Genomic DNA, 20,480 nt, shown 5'->3' with positions numbered 1-20,480 from the left:
CCAAGAGTGGTGTTGCTTCTGCTGTAAAATAAAACAAGGGCCATCATAAATTAATGGGCAAAAGTTATTTTCAGATTGCACATCGTTTAATTCCTGTATTAATTATGAAATTATAATTATTATAATAGTTATACTTTTTAGTTATTATAATATAAATTTCTATTATTTTTATTTACGTTGTAGTAATTATGATTTTGTAACTACTATAATACGTCTGATCAATTCAGAAATTAGATAGAAAATAATAATATCATCAATATTAGAGAATAATTGAGTAATTATATACAGTTGAATAATGGGATGGAATGTTATTTTAAATAAAATGGAACGCCTTTGCCGTATATAACAAGGGGATTAAGTGCACTAATGGCGTACGTTTCCAAAGTTTGCTTTGGTTGGCAAGTAACTACTAACTATTTGCCTTTATGATTGTCACATTTCTTTGCTTTGGTTGACTAATCAATATAATAAACCATAGTGCATGCTTTTAGGTGACTTATCTCCTCTGTATACCATGAAACATTAGGCGCATACATTACATATAATTGTAAGAGGTAAATACTTCTTACAGCGGTAAATAAGTTAACCCGAGTCAAATTTTATATTATTAAAATTTATTTAATAAAATAACTGAACTAAATCAAGTCAAGCCAAACTTAAAATAAATTAAATAGTTTCATTAAAATAGTTGTTCAAATTTGACTTGATTTTTTTTTATGAATTTGAGTTTAATTTGTTTGGATATTATTGAGTTCCCAATTCAAATTTGTTTATTTTTTTTTAAAATTTTAAACTGATTTAATTAGTTAGCAAATTTAATATTAGTTACAAATTTGTTTGTTCATTTTAAAAATTTATTTATTTATTTATCATATCAATAAGAGATTTATTGATAAATATAATTTACACAAATGTTGTTAGTGAATGGTATTCATGAATAATTTCTAATCTTTATTCATGAACATTAATTAGTTAAACATATATGTGTTTATTAGCGGAGCTAGGAATTATAATCTACTAAGCTATTTTTTTTAACAAAAAAATGATATATAATAATTAAAATCATAAATAAGATACTTGTTCACTTTTCACTGTAATCTCAAAAAGCTTCTCATTAACAAAATCTTTAATATTTTTGATATGAAATTCGTAAGATTAAAAAACTTACAAAAACTTTAACAATGTAATCTTTTATATATATCTCCATCATTTGTAAAACATTAATGAACTTTAAATAAAATAAATATCTCTAAAATCAAATATTCAAAGTTGCTACAACGAGACAAAGAGAGCGAGAACAGGAGAACAGAAGAGGCGGCTGCTTTGATTGTTGCTGGATGCATGTGCCAGCGTGGGAGTGAAAGAAATAAGAGAGAAGAAAAAGGAAGAAGTGAAGAGGTATGAGGTGGTGGGGGTATGTCGATGGGCAACGGGAGAAAAACCGGAAAAGATAAAGTCTCTTTAAAAAATACTCTAATTTATTTTAAATCGATCACCAAATCGATTTAAATCATTAAATTTAATTTGATCATAATTTAATCAAATCAATCAAATCAATTTCAATTTGAATCAACGTAATTCTTATCTTCATCTACTTGATGGATTTAATTCAAACTCAATCCAATTTTAATTCAGCACTCTCATTTCGTGTTCAATAATTTAGTTTTTTTTTTGTCAGTGATAAGAGTTGCATATAAAAAAGACTCAGGGTTAATTGTGAAATTTAATTTAAAGGTTTAGGGTTGATCAGATGAATAATGACTTACACTTCCCTCCCCTCTTGTGTGTTTAAAGTTATTGCTCTTGAGACATGGTTGAGTTGGTTACTGCGGAACAGATTTGTTGAAGTGGACAAGAGTAAAATTTCGGTGAAGTCGAGACAATACTCTCCTCTGTAGTGGTCAACTGTAGCTTCTCGATTTATTTCCTCACAGATGATTGTGGGACCATTGAGATGACGAATTTGATCTTTTACTAAAGTGCTTAAAGTTATTCTTTTATCTTAATTAGCTATTTAAATTTATTTATTTAATTGATCTTGTATATATTGAATTAATTTAAACATCCGAATTGACATAAACTTAGAAATGTAATAAGAAGCTTCAGAATTTAAATTTCAAATGGGGAATAAATATCCTAAAATCGACTTTTGAATGTTAATAATATATTTTTTAAATTTATTTGATCTCTTTTTACAAAGAGCTGAAATTCTGAAATTCAAAAGGCATTAATTGTGAAATTCTGAAATTCAAAGGGCATTAATTGTGCACGAGAACAAACCAAACACCAATATTAACCGTCGAAGGAATTAACATGGAGAATAAGCATTATATATATATATATAATAAATAAAATAAATAGTATTATCATTATTATTCTTTTTTTAATGATCATCCAGATGTTTGAGTTTCGCCCGAGGTTTGGAGAATCAGGAATCTTTTTTTAAAAGCATCTGGAAAGTGAATCTTTACCTAATTGACAGTCTGTTAGGATCAATCAATATAATATAATATAATATAATTGGTTAATTAATTAAACAAAGCCACAGGTCGTCCACTCGCATGCACCAGTACCCTTGGAGCAGTGCCGTACCTTCCTTCCTTCCTTCCTTCCTTCATGCATTAGCTAGTTACGCTAGCTAGCTAACTTTCATTCTATATATTGATCGATCGCCTATAAAGGCAGGGCATGCGAATCCACAACCATTTGCCTGTTATCTCTCGTTTGATCGATCGATCGCCATGGCGAACAGATCAGTTCCGGGAATCCTCTGCTTCGCAGTGCTGCTGCTGCTGCTCCTGCCGCCGCCATCGTGCAGCAGCCGATCTGCAGGCGTCGCTGCGGCGGCGGCCAGAGAGAGCTGCGACGTCGGGCAAAAGCGTGCAGTAGGTGGAGGAGAGGAAGTGAACAAGCGCACGGTTCCGTCGGGCCCAGACAATCCACCGCACTTTGGTCTCCAAGCCACGCCTGATCTTCCGCCGCCGCCACCGCCGCCGATGAACTGAAGAAGGAACGATCACTCGATCCATGTGGTTTATATATATATATATATGCATGCTTGATATATACATATATAGATTAGCATTATAGTTCAGTGCATGGCTATGAATCAGCTATAGTGTTGTCTGTGATAAAAGAATGTAAAGCATTGCATGTATATAAGCTACTGTAGGAGCCGGAGATAATAAAATTATATTATTTAATATTCAGATTAATCTCATCTACCTAGATGAATCCTAAATTTAGGGCACATGTGAGAGTTCAAGATAAATCAATTTTCATATAATAAAACTCTCAATATACGGGATTAAACTTCTATTAATCATATTGAAATTTATTTTGCATCCATTATATATGATATTTTGCGCGACACCGTCAACCCCGCCGCTTCCGCTCGCCCTCACCACGCCATCCGACCACCGTTGGCCGTCGGACAGGCCCGATCAACTTGCCACTCGCCGACGCATCGGCCGGCGTTGGATTCTGACCAGATTATGATAGGAATCCGACGAATTCGGTCGAAAATCGCCGAATTCAGCGCGCGACCACTAGCTGCCAAATCGCGGCCGGAGATCGACCGCGATTTAGCCGAAATCCGACGCAACCACTGCCAGGTGTGATTCCAACCAAATTGCGCCGGATTCCAACCATAATCCGGCCGGAATCCGACGCCGACCGACGCACCAACGAGTGGCACGTCGATCGGGCCCGATCCGACAGCCGACGGTAGTCGGACGATGCAGCGAGGGCTGCGGCAACGACGGAGGGTCAAGAGGCGAAGCACTGTACGTTCCCAATTTTGGCCAGTCAGATGCGCCGCGCGATCGATGATGAACAATGGATTCGACGTCGTGTACGGACGCGCAAAATATCATTTTCGTGTATATATATATATATATATATCTTCATTTAGTTGTAATAGATGTTTTAGTGATTTTATTTAGTTTTGCAAGTGTGTTCATTTTGGCAAATACATAGTGTCTTTGTTTAATCGTACAAGTATCTTTTTTTAAAAAAAAATTATAGAAAGTGTCTTTGTTAAACAAATAGATGTTTAAGCAAAAAGAATTAAGCATAATTTAGGTGTACTTATTTAATTATACCATGCGCATAGCCAAAAAAAAAGTTAATTACATTGTGAGTATACTCATTTAGAAATCATATTGGTTTTTGTCGAAACTCATATCACTCTGCTTGTGAGTACCCTGCACAAGAGTCTTTGCTTCTTCCCTCATTCATAAACTGTCATACACTTGACTACAAGTGAACATTTCATTCACAGTTCATGAGTCCAAAGCATACGCCAGACTGAAATCAGGCACTAAACTGACAATAATCGACATTTAGATATATATAATCTTTCCACTAGGTTCTAACACATGAAAAAAAAAAGTATAACAGTTGCATTAATTATACTAACCATTCAAACAGCTACTGAAGCTACAAGACCCTTGCTGCTCTAGCATTTCACTAAGCATACTACAATATTGAAGATAATAAAGTTAGTTTTGAACTCTAAATCGTCACAAAAAGAGAAGAAACATAAGGTCAAGAGCATTGCACGACTGAGGTAAGATGGATGCGCCTGCTTTGAATGAATTTCTCGTGGAACAAGTCGAACTTTCCGTTCTTAATAGTTTCCCGGATAGTGCGAAAGAACCCCAAATAGTGGTGTGTGTTATGTCTGCGAGCATAGGGGCAAAAGTTAATCAAAGTGATGAGCAGGAATACTACCACGGAGAGAAGAAAAACTACAGTGTGTTCGAAGTAGGGGGAAAACAACTTACATTTCTAGTAGGATGTGAGCCAACATTTCGTGAACATTCAATAGATGATTGATATAAGCTCGTGTGTGATTCTGGCAAGTGAAGCAAGTACAGTTTGCGACAATAGATGAAGTATCCTTCCTGAAGTGAATAGCAATACCGAAAAAAATTCATCGAATTGTACATACTGTGCCATTTAACATTCAATAGCAAGTGATGAAATTTAATTATTAGGGGTTTGTGCAATGGCAGTGACAGTTGAGCACAGATAGCTGTTGAAATAAGAAACTATAGACTGAAAAATAACCTAGATTAAAAATGACAGCAGGCAAATTTGCCACAACTATTGGTTCTGACCATATGAAGTTATGCCAGTTCGATAGGTTGAGCAAGACATGTCAGCCCAATTCTAAGTGAGCCGGCAAGGTTTTGATTCTTAGCTTTTGGTTTGTGCCAAGATTATTCAAAGCCACCAAAACCATGCTACTGAATTTTACTTTTGTTTAGGTGAAATTGTTCGTGTCTGAAAACTGACAGTCGGTCCTATAGATATAGATTACATACCTGAAAATTGTAGCTCTCAAATTTATCTTTGTACAGTCACTAGGGTAATCATCAAGTGGACGATCTACAATGTCTTCATCAACAATATTATGTGGGAAGATCAGTGCAAAGCCCCGAAGTGTAAGATGGTAGATATACCTGTTTTGAGTTCAAAAAATGTACATTTTGAGCAAAGTACTATACAATTTAAGAAAGCCAGGAAAAGAATATCAAGACCTCCAAAACATACGTGGAATCAAAGAGATCCACTCCAGCAGCTACACCCTGCAAAACCTCCTCTATAGAAGGGTTTTAAGAAACAACATAAATAGACTTAATCAAATCTACAATTTAATTTGGAGTATGATTTTTTTTCTTTTGAAATTGACAAAAAGGCAGTTAAAACTGTAAGTTGGTGTGTGTGTGTGGAAACTTGAAATAGTTTTCCATTTCTATTCACAAAAATTCATTCTATTTTTTTTTACAACAAATTTCCTTGTTTTGAGGCAAGATCAAACATTTCATATGTAAAAAACAAATATTATTATATGAAGAAGTCAAAAATTTATCAATTATAATTCTTTCAAAATTTTTAAAAAAACAAAAAAGCGAATTTTTTTCCTCACAAACCTAAAGCTCCAACTATTTCAGAAAAAAATGAAATCCTTAATTATTTATTTTAAAAATATATGAAATCTTAGTCACATTATTATTTTAATGCTCATCAGGCTATTGAAATTTAACAAATAGATTAAGGAAACAAAGAGCAAGAACTGATAGAAATTGTCATGACTGCAAATTTTACATCGGGACCTTTCGTAGGTTCTAAAGGTTTCCACTTTCACTTTTAGAAAGGTGATCATACTATTAAATATAACATAGTATCAGATAGGAGTCTCTTGTATGGATCATGCTAGATAATTTACAAAAATATGTTCGCACTTCAAATCAATGTTTGTGTTGAGTGTGGGCTAGTCCAATCCAATTTAACAAACAACCTGTGAGTGTTATGAATATAATCAACCTCTGGATCCCAAATCTACACCGAAGGCTCCCCATTTTCCTCCATTGTGACCTCAACCCACAATGTTCCCTCTGACGTGAGTGGGTGAGTGAGAGCCAACATTCCTCGGCTAAGAGCAAACAGCCAAGAGCATAGTTCCTAGTAGGTTCTAGTACCCTATTGAATTTGAGGAAGAGAATCTTGCATTATTTTTTCCATGAGACAACTATTACATTGGTATATTTAGACTCATAATTAACTATAAACCTAGAGTTACTAATGAGGGACTAAACCTACTAGAGCATAGCTCTATTAATCTAATAGATTTGGTTGCTTTAGTACGGTAAAACTTGTTCATTTTATAAATAAAATAAATCATATCCTTTTCTCCCTCAACTATTTATCCTTTCAATTATGCCATGTAGATCTCCAGGAGATCACTGTGAATGAAAATCTTCATATCCATCTATTTTGCTTGTCGATAGTAACCAAAGAAGATCCTTGATGGATGTATACTTTGAACAAAACCCATAATTAAAGCCTACTTGACACATGCTTACACTCTATAAAACAAGTTGTACCTTGTATATGATTCCGTGCACTCTCAGTAAACTCTCATTTAGATTGGACAATGCTTTTATCCTCCATCAATTCTCAAGTGTAATTCTTTCGCAGCGTTTGTCTCCTTCATTGGGTTTATGAAGGTGGAGAGGAGGCCATGCCATTAAAAAACAATTGCATTGCAACCCTTCCCTTAGAGGATGTGAGGAAGAAAATTGTAGCCTTAAGAGTGAAAACTTACTCTATACCTATTTGAGAAGGATGAAATATTGTATTACTATAATGAAAATGACTATTACATAATATTTATAGGACTCTGGTCACTTTTCTCAAGAAGCTGTAGATAAATCATCAGAGAGATGTTAATCCCAAATAAAATAGGATGATGGACAGGTGCAGAGTCACACATTTTTGTCCATGCCTTGAGAATACAAAATCTGGATAAAGGAAAGGAATAATATTTTGAGACTTTGAGCAACAACATAACACAATATCATGAATTCAGCAATTAGATTAAAGAGCCACACAAAAGTGGAAAAGATTAACACTGAGATTAGAAATAACAATGGAACATGATAGCAGTTATAATCATTTGTTAAAAAAACTCTAAAACTGCCACTAGATAAAATTGAGTAAACTATGCAGCTATTTCTGTTGATAAAAAGGGCTGTATAATATCAACACCTGGAAGAGAAAGTCCGGATACAAGACGTAGCTTTTCCTCTGGAAGGCTATCCTGTAAGATAAACCGAAAAAAATTGAATAAGAAAAGCTATACGATGGACGTGAAAGTGACAATTTCTGCTCCCTACAATATAGCCTCTGAGTTAACATTCAGAATCAAAATTCTATATCCATAATCATCATATTGAAGAAGTAGAACCTAAATGGTCCAGTTATACAAGAGAATTTCTGAAAACTATTGGTACAAACTAGTTAAGTATTTTTTTATTAAAAGGGAAAAAGAAAAAGCAAAGAAAGTATTTCATATTAGGCATCAAGATAGCAATTTACAATTTAATGTCAATACCTATTAATAACATAGGACAAAAATATGCCAACAAGATATTAGTTTTTATAGCAATAAAAATGATACCTAATATATTATGTTCTCAGCTAAGAGTTCCTACTCTATAACACAATAATGGCAAGAAAGGATGAAACTTAGTGCTTTTTAACCCAAAATTTTGTATCCAATCCATGATTTTAAATCTCGTACCATGCCAGGCGAAACGGTCGAAACATATTGTTCCAATAAATTAATAAACCTTAATACTACTCAACACCAGCAATATCTCTTGTGTCGCTATATTAATCATATCGACGAGTATGTTTCATGTCAATACTCAATACCCAATGGTATACTAGAACACACTTATGTTAACTTAAGATGTTGGTATGCCAAAACACAGTTAAGATGAATTAAAATAATATTATTATTTTTATAGCTTGTCTCATACAAGAGAATATAAAAAATATATTGTTTCATATGGAAAACAAAGTTTGAATAATTATATAGTCATCTTGTCTTTTTTTCCTCATCTCTTTCCTTCTTATTAGCACAATGTAGAAACAAAGCCTGAAATATTTACAACTTTGGCATGACTAGAAATTTTGAACCTAAATCCAATCATTTATCGAAAGTTAACGATGTACAAAAATAAAGAACATCCAAACATGAATCTAGTCATACATTAGATATTGAATATCTAATGTGAAATATAACCATTGTTGATTTTTGAATTTTTAAATAAGATTACATTCCATGCAAATCTCCTTTTATTACTCGCTTAACAATTTGTGTTTACTCCATGTTTCCATGCATATCTCTTTTTATTAGTTTACTCCATATATTTCTTGGTCTCTAATTCCATAAGCAAGGATAGGGTTGGGGTGTTCGTGTATGGTTTCAACTAGAGTACAGAGTTGCTCCGAGATGCCTAAACATGCTAAAAAGTGTTTTTGCTTATTTTTTTCTTCAATTTAGAATTATCACAATGTACTCTCTTATTTTGGAAAGTACTCTTTTATATATCATTTTTTTCTAGATGTTCTTATTATCAGATGAAAACATATTCAAATTTTTGGGAATAAATAAAATATATATATTTTGCTATAGGGTATCTGTTAGTATTGTGATGATGCTTGATATCTAAGTTGTGGAAGTTGTTTTCGTGAATTGTCACCAAAAGTGTGCTTCCTTCTACATGGCAGGTTAGCCCTGAAGCATGACATAATATGTTAACTCACAAGTTATAAGCAGATTTCATGTAGTAAAACAAATTAGACACCAGAGATTAAAATTAATATCTGGAAATGAAAATGTTAGAATTCTAGCAAAGGCAGAAAGCATTCAGACTTCAAACTATATCAGTTTAGGATTTTTTACATTATATACTAGATAGTATTAAGCTAAGAAATACATACAATGCTAGCAACAGATTGTGGCATAAAACTAAACTGGATAATAATAATTTCTCTAATTTGTCATTGGATATCTGATTCTTAAAACTGATAGCAAAAGGAGCTATTTATGGATCAAAAAAGGTCACTCAGTACTCTGATATGTTGTATCCAATTATCTGTGACTTTATATAAAATATATTACTATGCATATGTATCAAGGGTTGCTTATCAGAACAATTCTCATTTTATTTCCAAGCATAAAGCAACCAAAATGTAAGAGTTAAAGATAAATGAAGATCATCCTGTGGATTTAAGCGTCCACACCACTTCAGGATTCTTTAAGTGCATAAACCAGTTATCAAATGCACAAATCCTTTTACCGTAACAGCACAGAGCAAAGCGGGCCGTTCTTCTATACTCTCACCAAGTCCAAAACCTCCTATCCAAAAACCTAGGTCAAACATGTGACACCACATAAGCATCCAATTGTTATGAACAGGAACATGAATTTAACTTGTGGGATTTGGAAGATTTAAATATCTACAAAGATAGATGGAGATAATTGCAAAGAACGTGCAAAAATATGGGTATACTTTAGACAGGTAGCAATTATCTAATTCATTTCCATAATATTGTCGATGATATGGCCTTGCACATGGAGTTCAATGGGAAATAAAATCCATGTGGGAGACCTTAATAAGGTAGGATAGACAATTCACTTTTTGGCACAATGAAAGAAAGATATAATCTTCTTATGTGTAGAACATCTTTCGTTTGGACAACAACTAGCCTCTTCTAGTGGAAACTATGTATTGTCATAATCTAATCCAAAAAGATGGAAATAATACAAAAGATATATACATTTTTGGTTTTTGCTCGTTGTTACATACATAATTCTACTAAGCACTCATTTAGCAAAATCAAAGGTCTTTGATAGGTCAAGTTACTTTATTTATAGTCGGAATCATGTCATGATTTTTCCTAAATTAACTGAGATTCGTATACAAAAAAAAGGTATTGCTAACCCTTTTGATCATATACAGGAAAATAAAAAAGTAATAGTTAATTCATCCATGATTATTAAAGAGGAAGGATAAGTAATTCACCCACAATTTGAGAAGTTCAAATTAGATCTATTGATTTTTTTTGTACCTATGTATTTACATGAACATTTGGTAATGCTTTCATTTCTATAAGACCAACCAAGTTGCAAGTCTATAAGAAACTATAAGGAAATGAAAGCTAAACTAAAGTAAAATATATAGGATTGTAGGGCTATATGGACTAGAACTATAGACCTTCTCAGTAAGCTGAATAAATATGATTGTTATTGAAATGATTTGAATTGCATTAAAGACTCAACATGAATTTTGTTGCATTGCTCTTTCATCAATTGATGTAACAATCAATTATTCCGCCATATTTTATCTATACAATAAGGTAATGAGATGGCTCTATGTTCTCTGATTCATTATTTATATTATGATATAGGAGCAATACCAAAGTGTTTCAAGAAAGTACATTGACTTTCATTTGCCTTCCTCCTACATTTTTCTAAGTTAAATGGAATCTCTATCTGCTCTCTGGAGATATTGTTGAAGGCATTTACACTTAAAGAAACATCTAAATATTGAGGTCATTGTACACGTATTCCAAGATTGGGAAAATAGAAATCATGGTAGTCAGGTCAGATTCTCCAATCAAGATATAAACATTGATCAATTCAATTAGAATTCAGTTATTGCAAGCAATTTCTCAATTTGAATTGTTCATGTGTGTATCCCTAGTTTCGGCAAGTGAAAAGCATGTGGTTAAAGCCTTCCTATAGCCACAGAAAAACAAGATATAAACTGAGACAAATATATCAGCACTCTCACAGCATCTGGAGCATCAATGTCTTCAATAATATACAGAAGCAATAATCTAAATAACTAACAGCACATGGCAGGTTATTCTTATTTGTGTACTTGGACATAAAGATGCCTTAGGATTCCAACTTGCATCATTTGAAGCCTAGTTCTAATTTAAAAATAAAATATTGTCTGCATAAAAAAAAAAAGTTCATGAAACCTGAGACATTTCTGGCAGCCACTTCAGTCGCACAGCATTTCCGTGCTTCAATACTGGATCCACCAACAATAAATCCTAATACATTTTTCCCACCTTCCTGTATAATATATATCACATAACAGTTGGCAAATCCAAAATATTCATAGAAAAGAGGGCATATTACATTGAACACCTGTGCAAGTCAAATCATTTTCATCTGAAAAATGTTTTACAGTCACATGGCAGACATTTCATATGCAAAGCTAGATTGTGAATATACTGCCATTGAATCACAATGTTAGAAATTAGGGTGAGACTTGACACCAGATTAAGGTCAATCTATTCAAACTAAGGTTAAAAAATTTGTCAAATAAAACACAAGAAATACTAGAATTTATGAGTTATGAGTCATATATTTGTAGCAAACTCAATTCTTTGACAGGTATTTTAGGGAGAGTATTTACATACCAGGTCCAAATTGATGCATTCATCAAGCCAACGCAGTGTTCGATCAACAGAAGTTTTATTTCGCTTATCAGAGACCCAAGCAGGCACCTCATCTGCCAAACTGGTCCATAGATTGGGCATCAATGATGTAATCATCTCCATGTATGCTGACGGCTTCACCTAAATAAAAAAGTGAGGGAATGTGTTAAATAAACAAAGGTGCAGATTATGTTGCTACAATGCATGTCAGAGAAGATAATTTCATGCTAAAATGGAGTACCAGTTGACGACCAGAAGGTGTTTCAAAAGATGCCCCAAGCTTATTGGTGCCATCACTCTCAGGTAAACTCTCTAATGAATCCCTAGGGGAAGCTATAAAAAAATGATCATGCAGTCCCACCATCTGATGCAAACCTCCAATAGTACAGATAGTTTTAGTTGCAGGGCAATCTAAACTGCAAAGAACCTCCCAAAATATCCAACATTTGTAAGAAATTTTAAGCAAAATAAAAAACCTTGAAAAGGTAAAGAAAGCTTCTATGAGATTTTATTCAATAAGAAACTTAGTAAAAGCATAGTTCATAAGATAGAAGAAAACCAAATAGATCATACTGAAGTCTATAAGATAAAAGAAAAAAACTAGTAGATCATACTGAAGTCTAGTGCAGTGGGTCATGCCCAAGCATACCCAACCCAGTACAACTAGAAATTGATCCAGTCAACATGGCCCTAGATAGGGCAGATCGAGGCCAAGCACAATCATCCTTATTATGCTTGGGAAGCCCATAGGCCTACAAACTTAGGAATAAAAAAAATAGAAAGAATAAAAATTATATTTGAAATGTCTGAAAATATTAAAAATAATTTTTATAATTTTCAAATATTTTAAGGGTAATTTACTAAGATTTTAAATTTTGTAATTATTTAAAGGATAAAGGGGATTATATAAAAATTTATATATGAAAATTCAATAAGAACAATGTCGGCCCCCACATGGTCCAACTTCATGTCAAGCAAAACATGGCACATGGGTCAGGAGGCTATCATAAAAAATGGACAGAAATGGACCCATGAGCCTCCCCTTTTGGGCATTTCAATGTCGTACCATGCTGGGTTGCACCATAGGCAACCTGGCTCGACTGACACCTCTAAGACTATGTCTACGTAAAGTTGGATGCTACTAAAATAAAAACTTAGTCATGATCCGATCAATTGATCTGTATAGAAAAAGAAAGAAAATGGACCAAGGAATATGAGAAAACAAATACTTTTGTCAATAAGTAGCTTAAGAATATTAGAAATTATTTTTTATCTACATTAATATTTCCTCTTCACTCATTGGTCCAAATGCAATTCTTATCATCAAGATTTTCCAATTAACCGTATTCCAAAACCTCAAAGGTCTTTGATTCCCTATAATATGTATAAATGACTAGTCTTCTGAAAATGTGTTTCAATCATGGTGAAGAGGTTCGGTTCCATGGCTATAAAAGGGAAAAAAGAGGGTAACATGAAAGATTCATCAAAAGAGAAAGAAAGATTGCAGGAATGGGCCCTAGGGACGATGTTTCTAATACTAAATATTTGGGGAGAAAAATGAAATTTGGTCAACGAATCAAAAACACAAGATGCAACAGACTTAAAACTAAAGTGCATGAATCTCAATGATTACTTGTGGATTACACATAAATACAACTTTATATAGTGGGATAGTTTCTCATACTTAGTAATAGTATTACATGTTTGGCTGAATTACTTGTATAGCATTTATTCCATTCCTCAATCTTCTACTTTTCATCTCTAGTGTCTCAACAATTTATGCTTATGGAAACAAGGTTTCCCAGTGACATCACTAAATATGTGATTCTTTTACCATTGAACCAATATGACTTCACGGAGAAGTAGGAAATTACATAACAATGTATAGGCCACACAAAATCAAAAAAAACAGTTCTAAAACTTTATAAATTCTCAAGCTGTAGTTACACTACAAAAAATAAATAAATAAGATTTTAACCACAACTAATATTAACTAGTTCACACTAAATATTTTACGTGAGAAACTTGTAAATAACAATTAAATATGTGATAAAAATTATTATCACAAATTTTGTCACAGCTATATCATTCAGTGATAATACTATTAAATAAATTGCAATGAAAAAATTGTCACATTTAGTGATAGATCCAATTAATACTATCATTAATAGTTTTAACTTTATTGTCACTGAAACTTTTAGTGAAAAGTCTTCAAATTTTATCGACAGTTTTTTTGTGATTAATACACATTTTTTTTAAAGTATTTAATAACTGAAATTTGACAAGCATCATCTGGTCAAATCTAAATGAGTTTACCATACCAAATCTATGATCATAAACATCATTTATTCAATTGATAGTCGCAGTATCCCCTGCTCTGAATGAAAAGACAGAGTAAGAATAAACAAATTCACCTTAAGTTTTAAATGCAAACGACAGAATCCAGACACTCCAAAAAATCAAAGGCATCAACACTTGTGAGTTCAAACTGTCACTACAAGAAATCCAAACACGAATTGCATAGGTAAGTCTACGGAAGTGCCAGAGAATTCAGCCTCAATCGCAAATAAAACCTCCAAACATTAGCACAGCTTTTGAGATGGCACTTCACTCTACGGCGTCGCACAACTAAAATGATAAAAATCAAAGCTTTAACAAACGGACTGTAACTGCGCAGTGCAGCGTCATAATTTCACCCCAAATCAGCATGAGACGCCAAACAGACATTTCGTCGAACATCCTTGGTGACAGAATCAGAGCGAAACTTACAAGTGGATAGGGCTGACGTGAAGGAGCTGAGAATCGGGGGCGGGGAGGTCACCGAGATGATCACGCGAAATGAACGCCGGGAGGCCCTTGATGGTCGAGATCAAGAGGGAGGGCGTTTCGATGGGTGCGACGGAGCTACCGCCGATGTAGAGAGCGCCTGCGCGAGCCCTGCTGCCCGCGCACGCCTTCGCCGCCACGAAGCGCATCCTTGTCGTCTCTATCCCTAATTTTTGGTAGTCGAAGACTGGGAGAGGGATGGACCTGCGGGTCGTTTGTTCTTCAAGGTTGGCGGGATCAATGCATGAATCCGTGAGGGCTTCCGCATATTAATTAATTATATAAATAACAAAATATAATAAAGCTAAAAAATAAAAATTGAATAACAAAACTTTGAAGAATACCTTTCAGAAAAAAGGTAAAGTATAGGGGTCGAAATGATTATTTACCCCCCAAATTTAGCTTTTTATAGGTATAAAAAGAATCCTGGGAGTGGTCGCACCGTATTCTTCCCGCGAGCCATTTGGAATTGGAAGCGGATGATGGCCGAACGGCTCTCTTCGTCCGTGGCCCACTGCCTCCTCTCCGGCCCCAATCCGCCGCGCGCCGCCGCCCTCCCCCGCCGCAACCGCCGCCGAGGCCGCCTTTCTCCTTCCCGTTCTCTTTCGATCGTCGCTGCCCTCCGCCTCGCCTCTCCCCCCGCTCACTTCTCCTATCCCCTGCCGATTCCAGGTCTGCTCGCTCTTCTGCCTTCCTCCTCCTCCTCTTCCGTAGCGCTGATGCTCGATTCGTTCTTTCTCTGCTGCTACTTCCACAGAGGCTGGCGGTTGGCGGCACCGAAAGAGTGATGTCGGTGGTGTGCCCGGCTTCCGACCCGGCGCAGCTGAGAAGCGCAAGGGAGGACATCAAGGAGCTTCTCAACACCACCTTTTGTCATCCTATTTTGGTATTCTGTCCTCGTTACGATACTAATCTGACTCCGAGCCTCTGAGATGATAACACTGATCCAACTGTTACCTCGTGGCTAATGGCCATTTTTTTTGAAATGATCTACCACTCTCGGTGACGAGGTGTTTGCAGGATTTTTGTGCCTGGCTGATTTATTTTGCACTTTCTAGCAAGTTTTCTAGATTTGATTAGGCCTTTGTGATAGTGATTTCCTTTTTGGAGAAGCATAGTAGTTTTGCTTATGAATATTTGATGTCTGGATTATGCTTCTTAAGTAAGACAAATCTTATGCCAAGATGCTGGGTCTTCTTCTTCCTCCTGTCTCCTTTAATAATGGCCGTTATGGGGGCAAGCACATAATGGATTGATGGGGAAGTAAGGACCTAGCCTGTTTAGCATGAAGATATTCTAAGACAACTCTCCATTAAGAGTTATCAGGATTCTAGGCATACAGCTACCCATTACATTATGATAAGATGATGCCTTAACCCTTTCTGAACAACGTTATGCTTTAATATTCTGGGTTCTACTTATCTAGTAAAATCAAAACTAGTTGTAGTCGATGTCAATCCGCAATCATGGAAAAAATTCTGACACCATATGCATTTAAGCAAGATTAGTGTTCCAATATGGAATTTTATAGATTCATCAAGGATTCAATGTTATCTAGTTTCTAAATCAGTGGATCATCATTACTATCTAAATCTTACTTTACAATTGTACAGTGTAAGGTAACATTTGATAGATCCATGGCTAATAGGTTCGTTTGGGATGGCATGATGCTGGTACATACGACAAAAATATTGAGGAGTGGCCAAAATGTGGTGGAGCTAATGGAAGCTTGCGATTTGAAGTAGAACTGAAACATGCAGCCAATGCTGGTAATCACTCATTTGCAAACAGAAATTGAATTCCTATTGAGCTCAAATGATGCCGTCTTAGTACTACAGGTCTTGTAAATGCTCTAAAGCTTATTCAGCCTATTAAGGACAAGTACCCGAACATTACATATGCAGATTTATTCCAATTAGCCAGTGCTACAGCAATCGAGGTTATTTTCTTAAACTAAGTGCTACTCACTTTTAATATAGCAATAGTTTTTTTTCTTGTGGGTACTATCTTATTATCCTGAAGTTTTTATTTTATGTTGATGTCTCTCAGGAGGCTGGTGGGCCCCAAATTCCTATGAAATATGGAAGGCTAGATGTTACCGGGCCTGAACAGTCCCCAGAGGAAGGCAGACTTCCTGGTGAGAAAGTAGAAATGCATACATTTTATATTTTTTATCAGGTGTTTGTCTTTGAATATTCACTCATTTCTGGACATTCTGTCATTAAGACTAACCTATGAAAGTTTGTAAAACACTTTTGGAACTAAAGACACTATTCTAACATCATTTAGACATATGTACTTGTTCTGTTGAAGTGCTTCTCTGGAGAAATTTGAAATTTTAGTAATTAATCAATTGAGCTTCTACTGTTAGAATAGCCTTTTCTTAGCACTATCACAAAAGTTAAAGTGCATTTTTACCTAAAAATCGAAGCTGAAGGAGATCACCAGTTGTCCAACATCAGCTAAGTAGATCTCATGGTCACGATGTGTTTCTATTTTATATCCTTTGTTCATGAAATTATGCAGATAGCTGATTCAAAAATCAGCATCTGTTTTAAGTGTCCTAGGATTGAGTTATCTAAAACACATTCAAGATTTGAGGTATAAGATTTGTTTCAGATGCTAGCCCACGCTCACCTGCTGATCATCTTCGAGATATATTCTACAGGATGGGCCTCGATGACAAGGTCTAGTATCATGTAGAACTTTCACATGGATTTCTTGAGAACATCTTTTTTAATCTTCTTGTATTTGTGCTGCAGGAGATTGTGGCCCTATCTGGTGCTCATACACTGGGACGGTCCAGACCAGATCGTAGTGGTTGGGGAAAACCAGAAACTAAGTATACGGTATGTTGGCAGCTTTTTATCTTGTGTTTATTTAACAATAACTGCACATTTAGTTTGCATAAATAATAATTCTATTTCTTATGAATTTTTATCTTACATTTGGTTTGAAAAATATCCCAGATCCAAATTTCTATGAAAATAGTTATTTTGTAATTCATCTTAGTCATTCCTCCCATAGACCTGACTGATAACTTTTTTAACTTATCATATTTTGTAATTCTTTTCTGAAAATTTGCTAAGTTTTTTGCTGCTAGGATATTTTGGTCTTATGAGGCTGTCCATTGTCCAATGTCTATTACTTGACAATAAATCATCCATTCCATTCCATGAATCAAATTATGGATTATATATTCCTTTTCCATCTCTACTATTTCATTTTTTTCAAGAAGAATTATTTGTATTCCTACTCAGTTCCATTCATGAACCAAACATGGTGACTTTCGTTAAATATCAAGTATTTTATTTCAAAGGAGCAATAGTGACTGTTGTTTAAGGTGATGATCAATAAGAAATCTTCTACCTTATCATCTTCTTTGAAATCTTTCCAGTAGAAAATTTTTCTTGGATGACTTAAGTTCAAGGTCCATGTCATTTAATTAAATAAATAAATTTTACTAAATGTCACTTCCATGTGGGTTTGAAGTTAGTTGTAGAAATTAACATCTTGAAACAAATTTAGTTGCCTTGATATGTTGAGGATAAGCTGACAAAACTGAAAACTCCTGGAAAACCAGAAAATTGGAACATGCAATTACTCTGTAAGCTAGCGGTGCAGACAAGTAATGCTTTAACTTAAATTCGATGAGCTATTTTATGTACCTTAATATTCTTTGTCTAACGCTGAAAAAAAACTTAAGAAAAATAAGCAATTCAAAAATAACTTTCATATCCTGTTAACTTGTATCCATTAAATATAATTAAACAACAATAATATTTGGCCTTTAATTCTCTTTAACATTCCTACATCAACATTGAACAATGCTTGTATTTAATTAACTTTCATCTGTTAAAGCTAATTAAACAATAACAATCTTTGGCCTTTAATTCTTTTAAACATTGCCAAGTCAACAATAACTAGGCAAAAAGCATTATAGGAAGCGGTTTTGCCTCATTGCTTCATTATGGGCTTAATCTGAATTCTGAAGCCTTTTCCCCTTGTTCCTACAAGCTTTTGCTACAATGTTCATGCATCTCCGGTTCAGTTTTCTAACGTGCTTATCAATATGAAATGTTCATTTGGAACACTCCAAGTAGCTTGCAAAGTTGCATTGATATAAGCATGTGAAATGTTTTATTTCTACCTTTATTTTTAGATGGAAATTACAATATCAATAAACAGAGCTTTTAGACTAATTATTGGATGTTTTCTTCGTTCTATGTTTCAAAACGATTCTTCTTTGCTGAGAACATAGTTAACATTCTTTTCATAAATTTGCTAATATCACTGCTCGATTTGTCAAATTTCTTGATAGAAAGATGGGCCCGGTGCACCTGGTGGGCAGTCATGGACAGTGCAGTGGCTGAAGTTCGATAATAGTTACTTCAAAGTAAGTTTCTTCCTGATCCCTCTTTGGATCGCCCAAAGTTTTATCAGCAAAATTAACTTCCAGAAACCCTTAGGAAATCAAAGAACGAAAAGATGAAGACTTGCTAGTTCTGCCGACAGATGCAGTCCTATTCGAAGACCCAAATTTTAAGGTAAATACGTGAGTTCTTTCCTAACAAGTAACTATTCTACCATTTCCCAAAAGCATCCAACTTGCTTGCTCTATTATCATACATGCAATCTGTAGGTCTATGCCACTAAATATGCAGAGGACAACGATGCATTTTTCAAAGATTATGCTGAAGCTCATGCTAAACTGAGCAATTTAGGCGCCAAATTTGATCCTCCAGAGGTAGCATTAACACTTAATATGATCATTCATACTTAGACAACAAAATCTGTGATTTTGTCTGAGCCATTTTTTTTCAGGGGATATCTATAGCTGATGATTCAAAGCCTGTTACAGCAGCAGCAACTGCAGAGCCATTTGTTGCAGCCAATTATTCTTATGGAAAGGTACAAGATTCTCTTGACCTGCCTTGCTTGCTCAAAATATGATTCTTGAAAATTGAATGTTGCGGTTCTAGACATCTGCCCCTTGCTTCCGCGGCTGGACTTCATCATCCTTTCTATCAAAAGAATAGAAAAGAAAATGATAGAAAGTCCTCTCATACCATTGCCATATCTTAGTATTCACAGAAGATGGTAGCCCAAACCCTAATGAGTGGATCCTATGCCTCGGCATCATTGAGTATAGTAAGTGTGTGTATCAAGATTATAAAATAACAGGAAAGTATTTAAGATTTTTTTTGTGGAATAGAATAGTTTTGTTATGAATCATCTAAAGAAAGATGTTGAGATTTGGCTTAGAAAAGGTATCTAATAATATACCAAACTTGTATGTGAACTGCAGAGTGAGCTCTCTGAAACAATGAAGGCTAAGATCAGGGCAGAATACGAAGGATTTGGCGGCAGTCCAGATAAGCCTCTCAAATCTAATTACTTTCTAAATATCATGATCTTGATCGCAGGATTGGCTTTCGTGACATCGCTAATTGTAAACTGAGTATTTCTTTTCCGCGTGTTATGAAAGTGTACTTATAAATAAATTATAGATTGAATTCTTTTTATTTGGAAGTGAACAAATTAAAATTTGATCAAACTGCTGAAATGTGGATTTTCCCATTGCGTTTCCTCAAGATGTGAAATTTGATCCAGCTTTTAGGACATTTTTATCTTTCCATTAAAACTAATTTAAAAATAAAAACTAAATTGAATTAAAGAGTTATCAAACCAAATCAAAATTTTAATTCAATTTAAACAAGAACAAATAAGAAGGGTTAACGGGTAGGAAACAAATATTTGTATTCCCCCTTTTTAAACAATGAAAACAATTAAATTAATTATAATTAAAGGAAGGGCTAAAGTGTAAAACTGCAAAGGAG

At 34.5% G+C, this 20,480-nt stretch overlaps 2 protein-coding genes across 6 annotated transcripts; one reads left to right on the top strand and one right to left on the bottom strand.

Annotated features, from left to right (window-relative positions):
- Positions 1-4,186: 4,186 nt before the first annotated feature.
- Positions 4,187-14,867, bottom strand: LOC141840872 (uncharacterized). Of its 5 annotated transcripts, XR_012602762.1 has the most exons (11): positions 14,584-14,867; positions 12,056-12,230; positions 11,797-11,955; positions 11,350-11,446; positions 9,660-9,730; positions 7,558-7,609; positions 5,560-5,608; positions 5,331-5,468; positions 4,788-4,907; positions 4,421-4,684; positions 4,187-4,242 (listed from the first exon to the last, which is right to left on the bottom strand). XR_012602762.1 is itself a non-coding variant. In XM_074728956.1 (10 exons), exons 1-10 carry the CDS (start codon positions 14,787-14,789, stop codon positions 4,549-4,551), a joined length of 1,203 nt encoding a protein of 400 aa, XP_074585057.1. In that variant the 5' UTR covers positions 14,790-14,867; the 3' UTR covers positions 4,384-4,548. The 5 variants fall into 5 exon arrangements, 4 of the variants coding, with proteins under 4 accessions (XP_074585057.1, XP_074585058.1, XP_074585060.1 ...); XM_074728956.1 differs by lacking the exon at positions 4,187-4,242 and having other exon boundaries at positions 4,384-4,684; XM_074728957.1 differs by lacking the exon at positions 4,187-4,242 and having other exon boundaries at positions 4,384-4,684; positions 12,056-12,137.
- A 223-nt stretch (positions 14,868-15,090) lies between these two features.
- LOC141838897 (putative L-ascorbate peroxidase 6, chloroplastic/mitochondrial) lies at positions 15,091-20,144 on the top strand. The gene is given in 13 exon segments (XM_074726518.1): positions 15,091-15,275; positions 15,277-15,312; positions 15,398-15,526; positions 16,289-16,409; positions 16,479-16,579; positions 16,690-16,777; positions 17,260-17,327; positions 17,403-17,489; positions 18,962-19,036; positions 19,110-19,187; positions 19,283-19,387; positions 19,465-19,551; positions 19,949-20,144. Coding segments are annotated over 13 exon segments (1,284 nt in total). The 5' UTR covers positions 15,091-15,119; the 3' UTR covers positions 20,102-20,144.
- Positions 20,145-20,480: the final 336 nt, after the last annotated feature.

The sequence above is a fragment of the Curcuma longa genome, chromosome 11 (assembly GCF_044706935.1).
Source record: "Curcuma longa cultivar G26 ecotype Majalengka, Jawa Barat chromosome 11, ITB_CL_G26_1.1, whole genome shotgun sequence".
Classification (NCBI taxonomy): domain Eukaryota; kingdom Viridiplantae; phylum Streptophyta; class Magnoliopsida; order Zingiberales; family Zingiberaceae; genus Curcuma; species Curcuma longa.
Note: the sequence above shows the minus strand (reverse complement) of the source record. Positions and strands in the feature narration are given on the sequence as shown.